This window comes from Rhagoletis zephyria, unplaced genomic scaffold (assembly GCF_001687245.7).
Source record: "Rhagoletis zephyria isolate East Lansing unplaced genomic scaffold, Rhagoletis_zephyria_1.1 Rzeph_scaffold_01104, whole genome shotgun sequence".
Taxonomy (NCBI): Eukaryota; Metazoa; Arthropoda; class Insecta; order Diptera; family Tephritidae; genus Rhagoletis; species Rhagoletis zephyria.
In genome coordinates this window covers 113,434-136,647 of record NW_016158188.1, presented here as the reverse complement: position 1 = coordinate 136,647, position 23,214 = coordinate 113,434, and the positions used below count along the sequence as shown (strand labels likewise).

The 23,214-nt window shown below is 32.7% G+C and overlaps 2 protein-coding genes and 3 non-coding genes across 5 annotated transcripts; 2 read left to right on the top strand and 3 right to left on the bottom strand.

Moving 5' to 3' along the window:
* The first annotated feature begins 3,823 nt into the window (after positions 1-3,823).
* On the top strand, positions 3,824-5,111 carry LOC108362790 (uncharacterized). Its single transcript, XM_017615934.1, has 4 exons — positions 3,824-4,107; positions 4,277-4,518; positions 4,579-4,752; positions 4,815-5,111. Exons 1-4 carry the CDS (start codon positions 3,910-3,912, stop codon positions 5,038-5,040), a joined length of 840 nt encoding a protein of 279 aa, XP_017471423.1. The 5' UTR covers positions 3,824-3,909; the 3' UTR covers positions 5,041-5,111.
* Positions 5,112-17,649: 12,538 nt separating this feature from the next.
* LOC108362789 (uncharacterized) lies at positions 17,650-19,127 on the top strand. The gene is made up of 4 exons (XM_017615933.1): positions 17,650-18,153; positions 18,280-18,524; positions 18,595-18,768; positions 18,856-19,127. The coding sequence occupies exons 1-4, from the start codon at positions 17,956-17,958 to the stop codon at positions 19,079-19,081; spliced, it is 843 nt and encodes a 280-aa protein (XP_017471422.1). The 5' UTR covers positions 17,650-17,955; the 3' UTR covers positions 19,082-19,127.
* Positions 19,128-21,077: 1,950 nt separating this feature from the next.
* On the bottom strand, positions 21,078-21,148 carry TRNAG-GCC (transfer RNA glycine (anticodon GCC)). The gene has a single exon. It is a non-coding gene; the product is annotated as a tRNA-Gly (tRNA).
* A 458-nt stretch (positions 21,149-21,606) lies between these two features.
* TRNAG-GCC (transfer RNA glycine (anticodon GCC)) lies at positions 21,607-21,677 on the bottom strand. The gene has a single exon. It is a non-coding gene; the product is annotated as a tRNA-Gly (tRNA).
* A 382-nt stretch (positions 21,678-22,059) lies between these two features.
* Positions 22,060-22,130, bottom strand: TRNAG-GCC (transfer RNA glycine (anticodon GCC)). The gene has a single exon. It is a non-coding gene; the product is annotated as a tRNA-Gly (tRNA).
* Positions 22,131-23,214: the final 1,084 nt, after the last annotated feature.

The window sequence follows — 23,214 nt, the reverse complement described above, 5'->3', positions numbered from 1 at the left end:
GTAAAAACATTGTTGGAATCTATTAAATTTTGACAAAGTTATGGGCATTTTAAAAAAACATTCTCACTGTCAATTCGAAAAGTTGATTTTTGCCTGAAAAACAAAATCGCGTTTAATTCGGCCGAGAAATTTTTCCGAGCCAAAAGAAAAAATACGTGTCTCATTATTTGGACCAACAAACAATGTATTTGAGTTTGGTCGAAATTAAAAATCATGCTCGTACCTGACCGGTTGTCTGGAAATGGAAAGCATCATATGTATATAGATTTGAACTAACCCTGGTATTTGGGTATAGGGGTTATTAAAATCCATGTAGGAGCCTCAAAACTATCGCATTCCTATATACACAGCTCTGGAATACTTGATTTTTAACTTTGACTTTTGTTTTTGCCTGAAAAAATAAAAGTCAACAATTACCGGTTATTTTCTGCTCAAAAAAATAAAAGGCAAATTTTAACTTTTATTTTTGCCTTAAAAAAATAAAAAGCAGAAGTAACCGGTATTATTTGCTCAAAATAATAAAAGTCAAAAAATAACTTAAATTTTTTTACTTTTATTATAAAATGCATAACCGGTACGGTCTCTGGTATATATATATATGCCGTCACTAGATTTAAAACCCGTTTTGGATAAGGCTGCGAAGATAACAGAGGCCTGCGAAATTAAAGTGCATCTTTTGTTTTTTTTCAAGCACGTCGAAATTTTTTTTATTGGTGACGTGCATATTTTAGAATTTCTAGCAATTTGCATGAAAACCCCATACGTAAACAAAGTAAGTTAGAGAAACGTATGTAATTTCGAAGTTAACTCCAAGAAAATTGATAACAGCCGGTTTCCCCACCAATTTAAATGGAAAATGATTTATTAGGGGTATTCTCTGAGTCTTGCAAAGCCCTTGCATGGTGCACAGATTGCACGGTTTGCAAAGCTGTCCCATACGAAAACCGGTTTTAACCGTGCAATCTGTGCACCATGCAAGGGCTTTGCAAGACTCAGAGAATACCCCTATTATTTTCTGTCAATTTCCATATAAAATTTAAATAATTTTTGACTTAAATTGCTTTCGTGAAATTGGCTGTAAAAGTTATTTTCTTAGCTTTAACGCGCATTACCAGCGTTTACTTGGAAGGTTTAGAAAAAACCATTGTCGAATATTTTCCCAACATTGACTCTTTGGATGTCTACAGCTGGATAACAAACCCGTTTTCATGTGACCCGAAAAGTAAACCTACTGGGATAAAAAATTAAGCTTTTGAAAACCTTCTGGACATCAGTGACGACAGCACTTTGAATATTAAATACTACGAAGGGAGAGTTCTGGATGCAAGTGTATGCAGAAAACACTGCTGTTGGCAAGATTGCATTCCAAATACTGGTGACTTTTACATTTCTGTATGAGACTGTATTTTCAACTAATGCTGACATAAACAAATAATTTTTAAGCAAAAAAGAAAACCGGCTTCAATTCTCATATACAAATTAAGGGTTATCGGATATCTCTTCATGATCCAATGACCGGATTTAAACCAAATTAGAATGCAGCCGCCTGTAAGGTAACCACTTTTCCTCTAAAAAAAGAATTATCGAAATCGGTTAACGTGGTCCAAAGTTATGCGGTAACATACATAAAAAAAATAACTGTTACTAAAAAATATTCCGACGAATTGATAACCTTCTCCGGTTTGTGAAGTCAGCGTCAAATGATTTCAGGGTAAAATTGTGAAAGCTCCCAATAATCTTAAATGAAATAATGAAATCATCAAAACAATTTCAGTCCTCGTTTTTAAGCTAAAGGAGCATGAAGTTTGCATTGTGTTTTCTTGTTTTGGAAGACATTTGAAGAGCACGGGTGCGGCGATTTTTTTTTAGCACAACAAGGGTGCCGCGGTAAATAAAGTTTGGGAACCCCTGCTCTAAATAATTAACAATATAAGGATGTGATGACCTCGCCTTTCGCGTACGACTTATGTAGTCCATTAGTGAATATATCGGTGGATTGAGTAAATTTTCTAATGTAGAGTGGACGCTGTCTACCTCCATACTTTTCACCTTTGTTAATTGTTGAATTCCAATTGCAAGCGATCAAATTAAATAGTAGAATCTATGTAGTGTAAGTGGTATGTGCATACATGTGTATGTATCTATGTATTTAGTTGGTTTATAATTATTTTTTACATCGAAATCAAAGCACACTCATCAGATTCGCCTGCGATCAGCAACAGTTATATTTCTCAGTATGTATTTCTAGTACTGCGGGCACATAGTTGTTTTTTGTCAGTTCTAAACCAAAAGATATATATATCTTATATATAAGAGAACGGCAAATGCAGTAATGGGGGCAATAGATAGTGTTAATAAAATATGCAATAAAAAATCACATAACTGTTTTTGCTGGCGCAGCGACGATATATATTTCATGATCGGATCTAAACAAGATTAGTATGGGACCACCTCTGAGATACTATTAATGCAAAATGAATTATCGAAATCGGTTGACGTGGCCCAAAGTTATGCGGTAACATACATAACAAAAAAAAAAAATATTCCGACGAACTGATAACCTGGAAGACGGTTCAAAAAGATCTACGCCTTCAACATGAGGTGAACTGATTTCATTGTCACATATGAAATATATAAATTTAATAGCAAAAAAGCTTTTGACTGCTGTAGCCGAGTAGGTAGGAACATCGACATTATAGCTGAAATACAAAGCCGGCGAACGGCGAACTCACCACAGCGAAATTCCCGCAGTCAAAATTAGAACACCCGCCGGCATATGAAATTGAGCACAGCCAAAGCGAAATGCGAAGCTCGTTCGGCGTCGTTTAACGCGATGTATTTATTTCTATCTCCCTGCTGGGCGGTGACAGGTGTACGTGCCAAAGGTGGCCGTATTTCTTATTTGCTTTCAAATTTCTAGAAGAAAACCACATAAACACGAAATATTTTTGTTGTTTGAAAAATATAGTTGTGGATTCATTAAATCTTAATTATAAATTATAATAATCTCTCTTTGTTTTACATTTATACTTGTTATCATTTCCTCATTTCTAAATATGGCTTAGTTTTTTCTAAATATGGTCACCCAAATTGTAAAGGCGACCTAATGGTATCAGCTGTTTTCGTTGCCGGCACATGCAGTATTTGCATAATATATGTATGTAAATAAATTTTTGAATATACAAAATTTATAATTTTCACATAAAATTTAAACTTGTAAACGCTTGTCATTAGCATTTTCAATCTTGATAATTTATTAAGATAAATTCTTGATAAATAAGTAAAAATTTAAAAGTTATAAAAAATTTTAATTTATCAAGTGCACAGAATCAGGCGTTGAGATAGAAAATTTTTCTTAATTTAAACAAATGCTTTTTTAGTTAATTTAGTCTTAAACAAGACTAAATCAAGAAAATATTTTATTGTTTATTTTGAAAATAAACAAACAAATACTTACATATTTTCTTGATTAGAAGAATATATTTTTTAGTTCAAAAACCAGTCTCGATTTTTTGGTTTCTGCTTTGGCTTAAGAAAAAAAAAATTCTCTCCGCGTGCATACATACATTTTGTTTACATCTACATTCAAGTATTTACACATTCACAAGAAAACAATCATCTTTTTACGTTTATAATCGTAATAATTATCAGTGATTCAAGAGGGTATGCATTGCGCTACAACATTATGCAGTTTGTTCATTGCATTTAGTTATAAATAAAACAGGAAAACGCAGTGGCAAACTAACATGTATGTAGCTCAGTTCCAACTTTACTCTCTCCCGTGCATTTTTGACCACCCTAATGTACATACTTATAAACAATTTGAGAGGTCTCTCTGAAAGGCCGAAACATTGCATTGATAGTTTTGCTTGAACTCGCTGCGCGTTAGCACTGCACTAGACGGGTATCATGTTGCATGCTTTAGTGGAAATTCCTCAAACGGAATGGCCTGAGTTGCGTGATCTTTACGAGGGACAAAAGAAATTTACTTGCGCTTATAATACAATTCAGTGTTTAATTGAATGGAAGACGCAAAATGAAGAGCTCGATATTAAAATACATTCCTTGGATGGAGACTGGCGAAGGGACGGTACTTATGTAGCCATTGTAAGTACATATGCGTGTGTATGTATGTATGTATGTTGTTTGAGCAGTTACAAAACTTAATAATTGAACAAAGAGATAAAATCTCGTTTTAATTTAAATGTCTATTGCAATTTCAAATATGAAGTGACATCGTATCAAGCTAACTAATACTTAAATATTTTCGCTATAGCACACAAAGCCATACAACCAAGTTTTCATCAATACACTAAGCGAAAATCAGGAACGTTTGCTAACTGCGCTTAAGATGCTGAATAACAAAGGGAATCTGAATATATTTGCCTATCCCGAACGGCTGATACCCACTGTGGAAAAATTCGTTTTAGCTGAAGGTTTGAAAAAGGAGAATTTTCTTGCAGACGGCACTGCCTGGTATCATATCGACATGGAGAAGGCAAAACAACTGCCTGTGCAGTAAGAAGATGGCTGCTAAAAACTTTAAAACTTCTCATATTCAATTGATGTTAATTTTAGTGTACCTGAAGGTTTCACTTTACGTCGCTTAGAAACGAAACATGCCGAACAAGTGAACAGTGTTTGGCCACATCGGGGGCCTGGTACAGTAATTTTTGTGGAACGCATGATTGCTTACAATGACAGCGTTGGAGTTTTCGATAGCGCAGGCAATTTAGTTGCCTGGTCTTTGAGGTTTGGAAGGATGAAGAAATATTAGTTGAATATGATATCTGAACTTTCTATTAATTTTGCAGATTACCAATTGGTGCTTTGGGTTTAGTGCAAGTAGTCGATACCCATAAACGTTTGGGGCTAGGCAGTTTGGTTGTTAGCGAAATATCCAAATTGATTGCGTCGAAAGGGCTTGAAGTTACCGCCCCTGTCATATTTGAGAATGCGGCGTCACGTTCCATGTTCGAGAAGTTGGGTTTTAAGCCAATTGATAACGTTTATTGGACGCCAGTACCAGAGCGGACTTAGTTTTTTTTCAGTATTTAATGTGAATGTACTTATATTTTTGTTCATACATTCATACATGTGTGTCAAAGTTTGTAAATGAGGGCGTAGAAGCAGTTTTGAATGAAATATGGATGCACATTAGGCCGAGGCCACGCAGCGAGCGGCAAAGCGGCGAGTGGCTGAGCGGCTTAATTAAAACATATGAAATACTATTGAAGTGGCCATGCTCTGAGCGGCATTACAAAAATGCCGCTCAGCCGCTTGCCGCTCATTGCGTGGCCTCGACTTTAGAGTGGTTCAAAAATTAAATTTTTTTAATTCATAACGCTACCTCAAAATATTTTTATTTGTGTTAAAAAAAGAGGATTGTGTTATTTATTTTGAAAAAAAAAAAATTCGAATGGGCCTAGTACCCGAAAATATGCTTTCGAAAATAGAATGCTAAAATTAAAACGTTTTACGCACTGTCATGGTTTGGAACTCGTTACCAGGGGTTTCCAGGGGTTGCTAATTACGAATCCACTATGAAGATAAATTAAAAAAAAATATGATGATTGGATTTGTTTGAGACGCGACACAGGGGAGGTTTTGAGCTCGCTGATTGCGAATCCGAAGTCAAATTTTCAAAATTCAAAATGGTGGATCCAATATGGTGATCAATTAAAAAAAAAAGATACACATTAAAAAAAAATTATGACCCCAACTAATTAAGGGAATATTCACCAATAATTCCATAGTAATTGCACATAAACAAAATTTTTAGCTGCACATTAACATATCACGAAAATAAAAAAATTTAGAACATTAGAGTTTTTATAAAAAAACTAACAGGCACGACCTCGACAAAAGCTTTGTTTTTTAATAAAAATGCATGTCTTTTTTTATCACAAATAACAATATTTTGACGTAGCGTTTATTAATTTCCAAAAAGAGTTTTTTTTAACCACTCTAATGTACATACATATGTACATAGATTAAGAACTTATTTGTTGATATATAGCATTGACACATTAAGTTAAACTTTTGGCAAATAAAATTAATCTTTTGGCAAATAAATTTAGGGGGATTCGGTTTAGTCGGATTGCGATTGCAATTAATGAGGTATCAGTTTATTTGAAAATAGATTTAATTTTAGACAGTACTACATATTTTGAAATATGGGTTTTTTTTTTATTTTACGCCATAAAAAATCCCAACAAGCCAAGTCCGAAAATAGATTATTAAATACCATTTCAAAGGCCTATATATCCTCTTCTCAGATGACATTCGATCTTTGAAATCGAGTCAAAAATAGTCATTCAAAAACTCATAAATCTACAAAACCGTATTTTTTAACCTAAATCGACAGGTAGCGACTCCTAAATGACCTTTAAAATATCTATAAAAATAGGCAATAATATTTCTCATAAAAACGAATAAAATTAGAGGGTAGGGTCTTGAAATTTCCAAAAAAAAACATTTTCGATGAGCACCCCAATGTACATATGTGCGTATGCACATAAATAATTTTTTTTTTGTACCTTCGCTTGAAAATATATTAAGGGTGTTCAAGATTTGTAGCATTTTAGATGGTTGTTTATCCCATTTGGCCATAATGCGTGGTTTGGTTGAAATAAAATGCGCCAGATAGTTTTACGAATATTTGAGACCATGCTGTGACAGAACTGTTTGAAAGTGAGCAGTCAAATCAACAGAACAGAAAAACACTTTTCAGCTATCCTGGAGGTTAACTCTTGATATTGGCGCAGTAAAGCTAAGCGTCAAAAGTTAAAAAAAAATGCTTTCCTAGCACAGCAACAGCAGTTTTTTAGTGTATTTTTTACTTTTTCAAACACTGTTTAGTACTATAGTAGAGTTTAATTTTATTTGCCAAAAGATTAAATTTATTTGCCAAAAGATTAATTTTATTTGCCAAAAGGTTAAATTTATTTGCCAAAAGATTAAATTTATTTGCCAAAAGATTAATTTTATTTGTCAAAAAATTAAATTTATTTGCCAAAAGACTAAATTTATTTGCCAAAAGATGAATTTTATTTGCCAAAAGTTTAACTTAATGTGTCAATGCTATTAGATGAAGTATAGTAAACAAAATACATGCATAGATAAGATGTGTATTGTCTCTCATGAACGAAGATGTCACTTGGATTAAAGCCAGAAAGGTTGTAACTATTATACAAGTTGCGTTTTTAGTTATGTTTAGATTTTCATCAAAACAGTTGGGATTAAGTTGAGAAAATTAATTTGATTTATTACCTTAACCCTTATCACACCATGCTCTTGTTGTTAACTTGGGGCCTGAAAACCCAATTCTTTTAGTTTTTTCTGAATTGTTTGCGCGTGGTGGTAGTTAAAATTAAAATTTTGGGAGTTTGGGAGATATATATATTTCATATTAAAAATTAAGGTCCATTTTAGTAATGGCAGAATCACATAAAAACATTTTTTTATAGTCTTTCGAGCCCCCGCTTGGCAGGTTAAAAAGTAAAAATTTTAATTATTCTCGACTTGCATAATAAAAGCAAGAAATAAAAAGTTATAAAAATCAAAAATATTTGTGTATATTAAGTTTTTAATTAATTCTCTTCTTGTCACCAGTGCACGGACTTCAAGGCAAGGGTGGTTACCTCTGCATTTGATGTAACTAACTTGTAACTAACTACTTTTGAACATAAAATATCAATAGGAAAAACAAAATATATTTTTTATTTTTATTTATTTGTTTATCTTAATACATTTCATATTTATTTACATATTCTGCTGTACGTGGTACCATATTCGAACTCCGTCAGACGTAACTTCAAAAAATGATAATATGAAATTTCGAGCTTCCTTTTATTTGTCTTCAATTCGCAAAAGTATTTGCGAAGTGCAGGATATTTAAACAGAAAGGCGTTTAAAGAAAATACATAATCTCCTGCATTACTTGTTAACTAGTTTCAAGCTAGCTTTTTGTAGCTAACTAGAAGTTATATATTTTATAGAAATCCCGCAAAAATGCTAACTTCAAGTGGGTTAGTTTTTATCAATTGATATTTTTTTTTCTGCGGGGATGTACTATGTATGTTTGTGTGTGATGTCACCGCTCTGCATGCTGGAGATGCGCATGTACACTTACATATACATATGTACATTAAAGTGGTCCAAAAAAGGATGGAAAAAAAATAAGGTCGGATTTTTAATGGCGGCACCCCCTAGGATTGTTCTATATCGAAAAAAATATACCCCTATTTTTTTATTTTGAAAAAAAATAGGGAGTGCTCAAGCGCTCAAAGTTTTCGATGTATTTTATATGGCGGAAAAACAACTTTTCGTAGAAATAGTGTAGAATTCTTGAAAATCAACAGTTTTCGATCGGAAAACTTTTCTTATCTTCAGGAGATTCCCAGTAATAATATGCAATTGTCTTTTTAACCATTTTTTCATAGTAACTATATTTTATAGGTCCTCCAAAACCCCTAGAAAATGCAATGGAAAAATCTTTAATCATAAAAAATAGTTAAATAAACAATTGGATATTAATACTGGAAGTCTCCTGAAGAGAACCACAGTTTTCCGATTAAAAAATATTGATTTTTAAGAGTTTTATACCATTTCTACGAAAAATGTTTTTTTTTCATATAAAATACATGGAAAACTTTGAGCGCTTTGAGCACTCCCTAAATATTTTTTGATTTCAAAATAAAAAAATATGGGTATATTTTTTTCGATATAGATCAATCCTAGGGTGTGCCGGCATTAAAACTCCGACTTTATTTTTTTGGACCACTCTAATGTACATACTAATGGCGTTTTCTTTTCCACCAAAAAATGTTGCCTTCTTATTGCCTTCTTCGCACAACTAGTAAGGAAAGGGCTATGAGAAGGCAACATTTTTTGTAGACACGAAAACGCCATAAGATATGAACAGTCAAATACGTGCGTAATAAATTTTTGTATGAAAATATTATTTTTAAATACGAACATTTTTAAACGATGCTATGCATTATTTCCCTCAGTGTATGTAAGAAAAAAAAAAGAGTTTTTATATTACTCGGATGGAGCAGCCGCTCAATAAAAAATAGATTCAACTTTCGCAATTTTTTCGGAACACCGATTTTGATTTTTGTTCCCAAAACGAACAAGATCAGCACGACAAAAAAATGGAAAAACGTTTTCATACGGTTTTCACGATCCCAGTATGCGCCAATATCAACAATTTTAAGCTGTTGGTGCAAAAACTGTCAAAAGTAATTTTTTTTCTGGAGATATGTCATTACATAAAGGTTAGAATTGGTATCGTTAATTTAATTTGATTTTGAAAATGTGGAAGTGTATGTAATTAGACTGTCCCAAAAAACCAAATTTGTTTTTTTTTAACGCATAACTCTCATTTTATTGGTTTTGTCTTAAAAATTATCCGAGTACTATTTTATGCAATTTGGACCACGGAAATCCGTGCCGACTTGCAGTCAAAGTTATCAGAATAATCTTTCTGTAGTTCGCGAGTTTTGTTAACTTTCTCATTTTATTTCTACTAGTATTCGCCCAGCGGTTGAAGTTCAACCTTTTAAATTAAGGGTAGTTTCGGTGGGCTGAGCTGAGCCGAGCTGAGTTTAATTGAGTTGATTGAAGTGAATTTAGGGGAAATGCGTTGAAAAAAAATAACAGAATAACATAACATAACATAATACAACACAACACAACACAACACAACACAACACAACACAACACAACACAATACAAAATAACACAACACATTTGAACTGATTTTTTAGGTTTAAAATTTGTCTGCACATCAGCATCAGACAACCTTTCTAATGATATGTAATTGTTTGTACCTTAGAAGTATAGTTTAGCCATAAAAGGGGTGTAAAGTAAACATGATTGCCTATTTATATATAAGAGGATATAACGCGGTAGTACTATAAACCCTTGTCAGGATTTTTTCCAAAGGACCATAAAATATAGGTAATATAATTCCAAAAGTTTACACAAAATATGGATATATGGGTACAAAAAATGGATATTTAGATACAAAAGTTTTAAACCAATGGTTCGTCTCTACGGGAAGGCATTGGTGTTATTGAATAGACTAAAAATAATTTATCTCAAATGGCGAATAACGAATATTAAAAAAAATTAAAACGATCAGCGCAGATCTCTATTATTTGAAAATATCAAGCAACACTTGTATGTCCATTGTAATTTTTCAATGGGTTTTTTGTTCTTATTTTATTCGGTCCTACTCATGATAATCACTATCGTTATTTTATGTGCATATGTACTATGCATGCATTTACTTACAAAGCGTGTCAACGCTAAGAACAAAAAACTGAAGATTTATTGAGTTAAGATAACGAAGAGTAGCGTCCATAATATTCCAGAGATGTATTTGCATTCATAAATAGTACATATGTACGTTATGTACGTGCGTATTGTTATTTATTTATTATTAACTGAAAACTTTTATCATATCTACCAATCTCCAAGACTATTAAGCGGGGATGAAGTAACTTCTATAGAAACCCCTTTTTCATGTTTTTTAATATTAAAAATGGTATTAACATATTTGTACGTACATTAGACTGCATCACTCCCCATACAAAAAAAAAAACGGTACTAGTTTTCCATTGGAATTATAAAATCTATTATATTTTAAGACGTCCACCAAAATATTTCCGAAAAATATTAAGATTTAAGTGAGCTTGACCGATTTGAAAATACCTCCAAAAATGGAGTTTTTTATGAATAAAAATAGTTTCTTAAAGATGTTTTTTGAAAAAATCCCCCTAAATGACAAAACGGTTTAAGCTTAAAAAATTTATATAAAAATATTAAAAAAAAAGAAAAAAGAAATTTTACGGAATCGTAATAATGAGATTTTTTATGCTGTTTTTTAACTTTTTTCAAAGATTGATATAAGAAAAACTTGAACAACTGAACTTAAACTCTTCCGATTTGGATTTGTGGGGTATCAATGGAAAGGTATTTTCTCACCCTTTTTATTTCTTTGCTAATAAGCTCATTCAAAGGATGAAAGAGAAAGGTAGGATGAACGAACATCATTCTAAGTTGAATTAAGATGTGTTGGTATTTGAAAAAAAAAAAAATTGGAACACGAATGACTTTTTTTTGCACACAAATAAAAGAGTGGAAAAATACCTTTCTACCGAGATCCCATAAGTCTAAGTCAGAATAGTTTTGGCCCAGTAATTTAAGTTTTTCGTAAATCAATCTTTGAAAAAAGTAAAAAAAACAGCATCAAAAATCTCATTATTACGATTCCGTTGAAAAGATTTTAAAATATTTTTATGCAGATTTTTTAAGCTTAATCTGTTTTGTCATCTGAGGGAACTTTTCTCAAAACGTTATTTAAGAAACTATTTTTATTCAAAAAAAAACTTCATTTTTGGAGGTATTTTCAAATTGGTCCATCTCGCTTAAATCTTAGTATTTTTCCGAAATGTTTTGGTGGACGTCTGAAAATATAATAAATTTTGTAATCCCGGCGGAAAAATCCGCAACTTTTTTTGGTGATGCAGTCTAATGTACATACATATAATTTTTATATATTAAAAGCATAAAAAAAACAAAAAAAAATTCAAAACAACGAAGGAATCGATATACCCACGAAACTATGGGCCAAATATTGTAAAACTTCGTTTTTAGTTTTTCGCTCCGACGCACTTTGGTTCAGAATTCAATTTTAGTGCGACTTAAATCAAATTTCTGACTTAAGCAAAAACAATACACCACCAGGCATATTTACAGTAAAATATGTGAGTCATGACAAAAGAAGAAAATTATCCTAAAATGATGGGTACTTTTAACGTATAACGTTACCAAAGTAAGAAAATTATTTTTTAAAAATTTTCGATAAAATAAAGTCCTTTGATCAAACGTGAATTTCTTGGAGTTTATAATCTCATTTACTTTCAGCTACCCTTATTTGCTTTTATTTGTTTTTCAAGCGAAAAGGGTAATTAAAGATAATTTACTTTAAGTTACGTCTTGTTTAAAAATAAATATTTTATTTATTAAAAAAACATTTTCACCGAAGATTTAAAAAAAATGCAAGCGATTGCAAGTTTTGAAAATATGACTATTTTGTAGTTCCAATCTTATTGTATCGAGATAAAGAAAAAACAAGCCCTCCTCTGTGCCCCTCTTTATACAACTATCGGTTTGTCATAAGTTAGTTGGCCAAATTTTCATGCAAATGTAACTACATACATTTTGGATGGTTTACATTATTATGATAATATATGTATGTATTTTCGACTGCTCTAACGACTTGTACAGAAGTTTGTATTAGGTACACATATATATATATATATATAGGATATGATGATAGCAAAAAATAGTTTAAAATATCAACATTAGTATGCTTTGCACTATCTTTTCTACTTCTGTGTTCTCTTATGAATTTAAAGTCCTTATTTTTTGCTTCTTGTGCTTCCTCTCCTAGCTGACCAATAGGTAGAATTGCATGCTATGCCGACAAGTGTTCACAAAGTTCTTATCCACGGATCAGAGGTTACAAAGCATGCAATTCTACCTATTGGTCAGCTAGGAGAGGAAGCACAAGAAGCAAAAAATAAGGACTTTAAATTCATAAGAGAACACAGAAGTAGAAAAGATAACGCAAAGCATACTAATATTGATATTTTAAACTATTTTTTGCTATCATCAGATCCCATAATATCTGAATTAAGTTTACAAAGAAATCGCAGTAAAAAGAAAAAAACTGGAGCCAGATGCGATGAATCTGCTGGAAGCACCACACGCTGAATTACTTAATGAAATTGATAGGACAAACCAGTATCGCTACTGACTCCAGGTCTCTTCTTAAACTCTGTACATTTCTTTTATGAACTTCAGATTTCGTCGTATTATAAAATAGTCCCCTGAACTGTTTTTACTTCTATGTTCCCATATTAATATAAAGAACTTTTATTTTTCTGCTTGAGCTACTCTCTTAGTAGCCCAACAGAATTTATGGTTGTGGTTTTTAAAGTCTTCGATCCACAAAAATATATGAAGTTGGGGACACTTATTTTCATACTAAACTATAAACTTAAATGTAGAAAATAGGTTGCTATATGTTTAAAAATTAAAAATATCTTTTTTGAAAAGAGAACAGAGTTTCAACGAAATAAAAACAATATTATGAAAAAACAAACTTCACTGTTTTTATGTGGCCGTTGGAAAAACGTAAAAATGTGCTTAATACTTGGAAGTTCATGTATGGTTAAAAAAACATAAAAATACATTCATTAAGGGCCAATTATTCTCTCGGAAATATTATTAAACATAACATAACATAACTTTAAAATTTTGACTGGGTGGTAACCCGAAAATATGTATGGATTAAAACACGTCAGATTACCTTTCATTTGACACTGATATTGTCATATTTTTTATAATTTCTTTGACCATAGTTTAGGCTATAACTCCGGTACCGCTAGAGGCATCGAAGCAAGACTTAGCTTCAAATGTGCTCCTTCTAAAGTAGATTAGTATGTTAAAATTTGGGAATAATCCGCCATGGTTCGCAGGAGATATGAATTTTGTCGTGCTAGATGTGAGCTCTGAACCACTGTGGGACGTCAGGATTTTTTTTCAAATGACTTTGAAATTTTAGAGATATGATTAATTGGGAAATAACTGTTATCAAGCAACGTAAAAAATAAATGTTTGGAAATAACTCTTATTGGCGACGGAAAACATATTTCTCCTGGGTTATAACCCTTATCGGCCAAATACAAAATATTTCTCATATAATAACTGTTATGGAACAACGTTTTCCGATAAAACTACCCGAGACTTGTGCAAGTCAATATTAAAAAAAAATTGCAATTTTTTCTACGCTCTTAACCATATTTTACAGCACGATTTGGACACCAAAATCAAAACTAGACTAAAAAATTGAGCAGCAAGCATGAGCAAATATCAAAATGATTTTGATTTTAGCGCAATAACTGTGCAATATAGTACAAACAACCCCATACACCACAAAAACGACCGACGAAAGCCCGATATTGCGCAATGTTTTTGTGTGGTTTAGGTAGGGTTGCCAGCCGTACTATAATATATAGTATTATACTATTTTTTGGGTCTGCGTACTATATACTGTTAAAAAAAAATATTTTATGCAAAAATACTATATTTCTTCAGTTATAAATATAATTATATTTCAGTAATTTTCAAGAAAGAAATGCTTTAAAATGGATAACATTTATACTGAAATAACAATATTAAAAGAAATATATCTTACAACAAAGGTTCCACAGACCAAAAATGGCAGCATTTTTAAAAATACTCAGAATCGGCAGTTAACTACAGATTTTCAGTATATTCTGAGTTAACTACGCACTGTGAATTTGGCCCTTAGAAAGATTTACCAAATTTACTTAAAATTATTTCGCTTATGCTCTGTATTCCTGCAACTTCGGGATTCACAGAAAGAGTTTTTCTATTAAAATTGTGAAATGGTGAGATGAGAGAAATAAATCTACTATCTCACTATTAAAAAATGATTTATATTAATTTAAATATTGATTGCGATAAGCATATGATACTTTCAAAGAAATATATTTTTTATAGAGGAAGTGCATAAGAAAGAAAAACGATTTACACTTAAAAAGCATTTTTACTTTTTCTTAAAAAAATACTATATATGTTTGAAGTGTACTATATTTTTTCAGATTTTTTTGAAGATTTCTTAGAAAATGTTGGCAACCCTAGGTTTAGGGGCCCTATAGTAGCGGCGTGTGCAAAGAAATTGTATTTCCCTTATAAGAGTTATCAAATCAAACTTATAAATATCTACATATAAAATTTCAAGTCTTTAAATAACAAGAAAAATATTGTTTGCCTTTAAACTAATAATATTATTCATAGTATTCAAAACTGCATTTCTGTCAGCCAAAAGTATCAAAATGAGACATGTATGAACAAAAAAAGTATCAAAGTTTCATATCGTAAAATTTAGAAAAAAAGTATCAAAAATGATACAATTGTATCAAAACGGCAACGCTAGTTAAAACTCATCCAGTTAAGCAGGTAAGAAATTTAGTACTATTTTTATTCTTAACTTTGTCTTTAGAATGAAGTAAAGAATCAGTTGTATGAAGCTATATGTTAAAGTTAACCTATTTCGACGATTTTCAGAATTAGCTAAGGAAACATTAAAAAATAGTCATGTGCAAAATTTTAGTAAAATAACTTCCAAACTGAGGGAGTTTTTTATAAAATAGTTAAATTTTATCAAATTTTCAAGTACCGTTATCTCGAAAACCGAAGCCAATCTGGTACAACGGGGAATGCCATTGAATTTAGAACGTCCCAATTAAGTGAGTTCAACTTTCCAAATCTTTGCTCAAATTTACAACTTGCACAGCGTATCTATTTTGAACCCAACTTATTCTTTTGTTTTCTATTTCAGCGATCTAAATATTTATTCCTCGTCTAACTTTTGAAGCACTTGATCAAAATGAATTACACCTATATTTATCTAAATATTTATTAAACTATTACGAAGAGAATCATATATAAAATATAGGTGTGCCCTTGACCGTTCGTTAAAAATAAAATTTGGTTTGCCGGGCGGCAAAAGATGTCTTTTGGTCTAAAAATAAGCTGTGCAAAATTTTATTCGAATATGATAACTCTAAGTACTTGCGCGTTGCATTTGAAAATTTAGAAAACCATATGCATTCTGGGAAATTTTTTTTTAACAAAATAGTTGAGAGTCGTGAATTTTATAGTCATTTCCTATGTAAAATAACTCACACAATCTGAATATGAGGTTGAAAATTAAAAAAGTAGAATAGGTTTTAAGAATTTGCGAAATTATCGTTTTTCTTCAAAAAAAATAAAACAGCATTTTCAATTTTTTCCAAAAATATCCCGTTGTGATTATCACACCGCAAAAAGATCTCCACCAGATTAAAGGTCTTTGAAATCCCTACGAACCTGCTATACAATGTTTTGCAATCAAATTATCAGTTTAAGAGTTATCTGCCAATTTATTAGTGAAATCGGACTCAATTTTAAGTCGCATCGTTATTCTACTGTGAATTACACCTAAAAGCTGCAAACTTTTTGTTCTTATTTTTATGCTATGTTAAAGCTTATTTGATTTCAAAGTATATAGATCCAAATTTTTTGCAAATCGATTTGAAAATAGAAAAGTTATAGCAAATTTAGTAAATGACATTGGATTCAAGCAACGTATCGATACTGTACAGCACATTTGATTGTAAAATAAATTAAAATATATCATTTCCATTAGCATGTTATGCATATCGCAATTAGAAAAACAGCTGACAATAGGTTTGTTATTAAGCAATAGTTTGAAATATTTTTTAACAATTGTCACAAATTACCATGCCTTGGCTAGCAAAAAAGTTGATAAAATAAGATAAATTGAGATAGCAAAATAACATTTGATTTTTAGATAAAGTTTGGAAGTTTCTGCGGGATACATTTATACTTGTAAAACTGAAACAATGGTACTTATTGAATGTATTATGTATTTATATTATGATCCTTATTTTCAAGTAATACTACGCTCAAAAGAATGTCTAATAACCGCTTGAAAAGCTCATCTGGTCAACCTAGTGCCCAGTAGCCAAATTCAATAAAATGTGGCCAAATTTGATAAGAAAATAATATTTCAGAAAAAGCTTGTAAAAAATAAAACTGTGCCCACAAATTAAAAAATTAGACTTTTTTCGAAAGTATTCCTGTTTTTTAGATTTGCCCATATAATCAAATGATGCGCAATATACTAGATTTTGGTATCCGCAATAAACAAATTTCGGCTCTGGACTTCGTACTGTCAGACTGGCCTGCCCAGCACGATATCCAGCGCAACAACTGCAATAAATATACATATACTATACATAAGTAAAAAAAATAAAACTTCTAAGCATTGCCGCAGAAATTTTGAATATAATGACAGTTTGTAAGATTTGAAAATTTATTGTTATTTGCTACAGAAATATTGAATTGGATGCCGTACCCTTAACAGTAAAATGTGTTTCTTTTACATAACTTCCAAATACGTAAGCTTCCCATTGTTTAAATAAGGATGTTTTACTAAAAATTACAAAATGCTGCCCCACCCGTCACTAGTTAATTATTTTTTTTGTCAAATATAGTAACGCCGTCAAAGCATAAAATGGATCCTTATCATTATATTAACTACGTTCGAGAAAGCCGCTATGCACGAAATATTTAGATATAGTTTTATCTTAAATTGGAAACGAATCCATAAACTCAGAGAATTCAGAAAGAGGGGTGTCGTCGCTGTCTCATCCGTCACTCTTGGGAAAATCAAAATTTCTGTGTAAATTATATAACTAAGTTATATACGTTATTAAATAGTTTCGTGTTAAACTGATATCTGACTTCAGGTGTTAACAGTTTGAAACTGGTAAAAGAGAAATTACTTAAATTTTAAACAAAAGCCAGTTAAAATGTCACTGCCGTCCAGTTTGGAATGCCCCATATGTACATATATGTTTGTATATGAGTTGGCAACACTGCTCTTGACACTTCGTAGGACATCGCCATGTTAAAATAGACAGGTGAAATCATTGATTTGGTATAGATAAAGAGCCAGTACCGTACCTTTTCGGGCTAGTTCGGCGCGAGTTCTGAACCAGTTTTATTTGCTGCATGGCAAATAAGATGAAGCATACATACATACATACATATGTGTGTATGTATATATTTTGTAATCCCAATAAATTCTCTAACGAATATGGTGGAGTTTGGAGAGAACCTTTAATAAAACCTCCCCGCCACCTTCAAGAGATAAGAAGGAAACAACTAAAAAGAAAGCAGAAATGCATAAAACCAGCTGTTGGATTTATTCCCCTTACCATTTCAGCGTTGATGTAAGCTTTCAACGCATTCCAGCACCACTTTGCGTACTCTGAACTGAAAATGCATCACTCTCTAGTAGGGATTCCTCAATCTCAATGGCCCGATTTGCGAGATCGTTATGAGGAGCAGAAAAAGTTGTCATGCGGTTATAACACAATACAATGCTTTATTGAATGGAAGGCGCAAAATAGGGACGTGGATATAAATATATTCTCACTGAACGGAGAATGGCGAAATGATGGTACTTATGTGGGAATTGTAAGTGAACTTAACTTAGATTAACTTGTAAAATGTTGGCATAGAAAAAACTTAGGGCACTAATGTTGCTTAAACCCTGGAGACTCAGTCTAATTTTTTTTTGTAAAATTTTTTCACAACTTCTAGATCAATGCAGTATCAATCAGTTATGTATTCATCAATACACTCAGTGATGATCAGCAGAGGCTTTATACTGCGCTCAGTGCGCTGAAGCTCAATAAACCTTATATGATACTTGGCTATCATGAACGTTTGATGCCCACTGTGGAACAACATTTTGTGGATAAGGGTTTCAAAATAGAGAATTTCAAACCACATGGAGTTGCCTGGCATCACATCGAGAAAGCAAAAGCGGAACAATTCGTGGTGGAGTAAGAGCGCTAATAGATATGTTAAAAAGCTATTATTGAAAAATTATCTCTTTTTTTGTGATTTTCTTAGAACACCGGCAGGTTTTACCCTGCGTCGCCTGGAGAAAACAAATGCGGAGCTAGTGAATAGCCTTTGGCCACATCGCGAACCAGGTTCGGTGGCACTTGTGGAGCTGCTAATTACCTACAATGATAGCGTTGGAGTGTTTGATAACGCTGGAAATTTAGTGGCTTGGTGTTTGATGTGCGTAACCGCTTTTGAAAGGACAAGAAAACATTGCAAATGCCTAGAATATGTCAAATAATTATAATAAATATCTTTATCTTCCAGCTTGCCGATGGGTGCTTTGGGTCTCTTGCAAGTGTTGGATACGCACAAACGTATGGGTTTTGGCAATCTTGCTGTTCGTCATATGTCAAAATTGGTTTCCGCTAAAGGCTTAGAAGTTACGGCACCGGTAGTATTCCAGAATGTGGCTTCACGTTCGCTTTTTAAAAAGTTAGGGTTTAAGCCAATAGGAAATGCATATTTTGTAGTGATACCGATCGGCAGTTAAACTAAAGCGATTATGCTGTAAAATATTTACAAATCGTCACTGAAATGGAAAAAGTCGTGAGTAATATTTTCTTTTTTTCATAAACCGTTGTGGGGAGCTGCAATTCGATAAAATCCATCATATCAATCAAAAAGTGTATTTAGAATTTTTTATGAGCTACGTCTTTTTGCATTTAGGTGACGATATGTTTTGTAAAGTAAATGGATGTGCCAATAAAAATTTGTAAATTTGAGCTTGTTTTAATTCAACAAGTATGTACTTACATATCTTGATTGCGTTAACACAATAAAAATATTTATTATTTTTAGTTTTATTTGTTTACAATTATAAGCTTAGGCACCACAGCACCGCAATAACAACGCTTGCGTGTGAGTTTGTCTGCTTTACTAAAGTACTGGAGAGCTACTCTGTAATGCGATGCGAAAGCGAAATGCAATGATATTTCGTAATGGTCTGATTATGGCAACTTAATGTAACTTACGGCTCTCACTTAAAAATTCTGTTAAATGGATGTTGCTTATATTGAACAGCCGAAACTTAACGTAACTTAATGCCATGTCGAAATCTGTTTCGTTTTGATTCTCTAAGTTCTACGTTCCGTTAAGTTAAGTTAAGTTGCCATAATCAGGCTTTAAGTCATACGCTGTGGCGATTGCCTATCGCATCGCATTACACTCATACTATAATTAAAAAAAACAATTTTAATAACACGGCGTAGTGTAAAATGATTTGTTATCGCTCGTGAAATGAAGTGTCATTAAGCCATTGAAAATGGAAATTGCATTTATCAAACGCTGTAAGTTACAAGCATAAACTTATTAAATATTTGCTTCATAAACAATTTGCAATTTATTTGTATGTATTTTGTATTCTTAAACATCAAAAACTTCCACAAGCCTATTGCTGGCGTTTAATGAGCTAAAGTACCTGTTTTTCTGCTAAACAGTCTAAGGTTGGCTAGAATTTTTAAATTGGTTCGGTCTAAGTACCGCCTAAGCAATTTTGGCCGAGTTCTCCAAAGCACGCCAGTCGTTTCTCTTCTGTGCCAACCGACGCCAATTGGAAACGCCAAGTGAAGCCAAGTCCTTCTCCACTTGGTCTTTCAAACGCAGACGGGGCCTTCCTCTTCATCTGCTATCACCAGCAGGTTCCGAGTTGAATACTTTCAGAGCTGGAGTGTCGGGGTCCATTCGAACGACGTGGCCAAGCCGCTTAAATTTAATACGCGGCACTATGTCTATATCGTTATAAAGCAGGAAGCAGGAAAAGGCAGAACAGACTTCGCGGTTCTTCTTACCGATGATGTCGATGTCATCGGCGTACGCCAGCAATTGCACGCTCTTATAAAAAATTTTTCTTGAGCGGTTCAGTTCTCCAACATCAGATAAAAGAAGTCACATGAAAGGGAGTCGCCCTGTCTGAAACCCCGTTGGTAGGAAATAGCTCGGATAGGTCTTTCCCAATTCTGACGGAGTTGGTGGTATTGCTCAACGTCATTTTACACAGCCGTATGAGTTTTGAGTGGATGCCAAATTCGGACATAGCGGCGTTAAGCAAATAGCCTTAGGTTGGAGTTATTGGGGTTTAGCACAAGAGAACTTCATAGGTCGCAGGGCGAGTATTCCTAACGTATTAATAAGAATAATAATCACAATAGTATGTACATATTTGTTAAGACATACATTTGTATAAGCCTGTTATGTGTTATTATACGCAGCTAACTTTTTTTCATTGTAATAGCTGTGTTTATTTTTACTAACTGTTATGTTATCTACATTTTGAATAAACTTTACATTGAAAAAAAAATATGAAAAACTACAAAAAAAATTCCAGGTATCCGCTGGGCATTTGGAACCAAGCGCATGCTTTGAAGTTGTGTAAAACTTTTGTTAACTTATTTTAAATTATGAATGAGACGGTTAGCATGTACTTAACCTTTCGAGGTATTTATTTTATTATACAATATTATTGAATAAAAATTAATAAAATAGCATATTGCATCGGCCGGGAATCGAACCCGGGCCGCCCGCGTGGCAGGCGAGCATTCTACCACTGAACCACCGATGCTGTTGGCAACCCGGTTTTAATTTTACTATAAAAAGTTAAAATATTATTTTTGTTGAGGGCAGTACGTGAGAGGGGGATAGCAAAAATTAATAGCGAAATTGATTTAGATATTAATATATTTCTTTGAAAATAATGAGATGAAGACTACTACGTCTTATTGATCGTGATTTTCGAGGTATGTGGGCTTTTGTGAAAGCCATAAACAAAACTAACTCAATACAAAATGGCGGGAAATCTAAAAAAAAATAGTAACAAATACTAGTCGTCACATTTCTGTGTTAATAATATTTTTATAGCAAACGTATGTTAATGAGAACTATGTAGAATTGTTCAAACGCCAAATTATTAGCTAAGTTTTAATTTTTTTCTAATAACAGCCGAATATACATATGCTTATTTATAAGTATATATGTATATATATATATATATGTAGGACTAAGTAAGAAAAAAGCATCATTTGCATCGGCCGGGAATCGAACCCGGGCCGCCCGCGTGGCAGGCGAGCATTCTACCACTGAACCACCGATGCTGCTGGCAACCCTATACTCTAACATTAAATTAAATTAATTCAAGTACATATTTATACTCTAAGCTGAAAATTACGAAGGGGTGTGTTTGTATGTGTGAATAATTTTAATGCTTTCTGCTTAAATGTGCTTATCAGATTCTGGTTTCGCCGAAATGCCTTTTCTATTAACTCCAAGATTTTTTAAACATAAAACCAGTTCTTGATTGAATAATTTTTACCTGTATATGTACATATGTATGTATCTAAAAAATTGAGCATACTTTCTTTTTCGAAAAGTTGTTAAACATATATTTTTTCGTTTTCACGTAGTAGTTTTCTATTTGAAGAAATGAATTGTTTAGTAATTAAATTTTTAAAAGAATTAAAGGAAAAAAAAAACAATTGCATCGGCCGGGAATCGAACCCGGGCCGCCCGCGTGGCAGGCGAGCATTCTACCACTGAACCACCGATGCCTTAGAATACAGTTAGGCCAAAAACAAGTTTCTCCACAGAGCCTGTCCAATGCTACCGCAGCGATCTTCAAACGGAGAGAAGTATCATTTTGCTAATGAAATGTTAACTTGTAACTAAGTGGTGGGCTCGAACGGCGATCATAAGCAAAAGTTAACAGTGCAGCAGCTGTTAGGTTTAATTAAATAACTAATTTTGCTTTCGGCCAATTTATTTGCTAAATAGTATCTCGTCGATCTGCAAAATAACAAGGACAGATCATGTTGTAAATACTAGCCTAACTAATGCAGGGCACATGGAGTTTAACAGCAATCATTTAAGTAGCTTACAGTGCCGCCACTGTCATTAAGAGAATACCGTAAATTTCATGTTAACTAACATTAAAATTAAAAGCTTTAAGTGCTTAATTTTTGTTCATGTTTTACAGTCTATGTACAAAGTATGAAGATTAAACATGTTTAGAAAGCTTTGAAGAGCTCTGCTCACGGGCTAGGCGAAGCCCATTACTGATTTAGATAGATATGTACATATGGTTGGTATATGTAGTATGGAAAGGTCGTATCTCAAATCGTCGCTGAAATGCAAAAAAGCCTCAACTAACTATAATTTTTCATTGCATAAAACGAAGTGGAGACACATGTAATTGCATGTAATTTAATGAAATGTCGCATAATCAAACAAAAAGTGAATTTTAGATTTTTAGTTAGTTACGGGTCATTGTATTTTCATACTATACTAACGGTATGTGAAAAAATCGGTAAAGCATCGATGTTTTAATTCGATATATGGAGCTATCATCGATTTAATTTTGCGAAACATCGATTCTTCAAATATAAATAGTCTAGATGTACAGTAGGGTGTAGAGTAGGGTGGGTCGATTCCGGACTTTTTTCGATTCGAGATTTCTAATAGTGCGGAAAAGTTGCCTTAGTACTTACTGATTCCAATGCAATTTTTCGTTTTGAGATCGGACTGCATCTTCAACCCCAACTCCGGCCTTGAAATTTCAGAAATTTGCCTAAAATCGTGAAATTGCCTACCTAGCGCCTGAAATACGCCTCTCATGGCAAAATGTATAAAACAAAA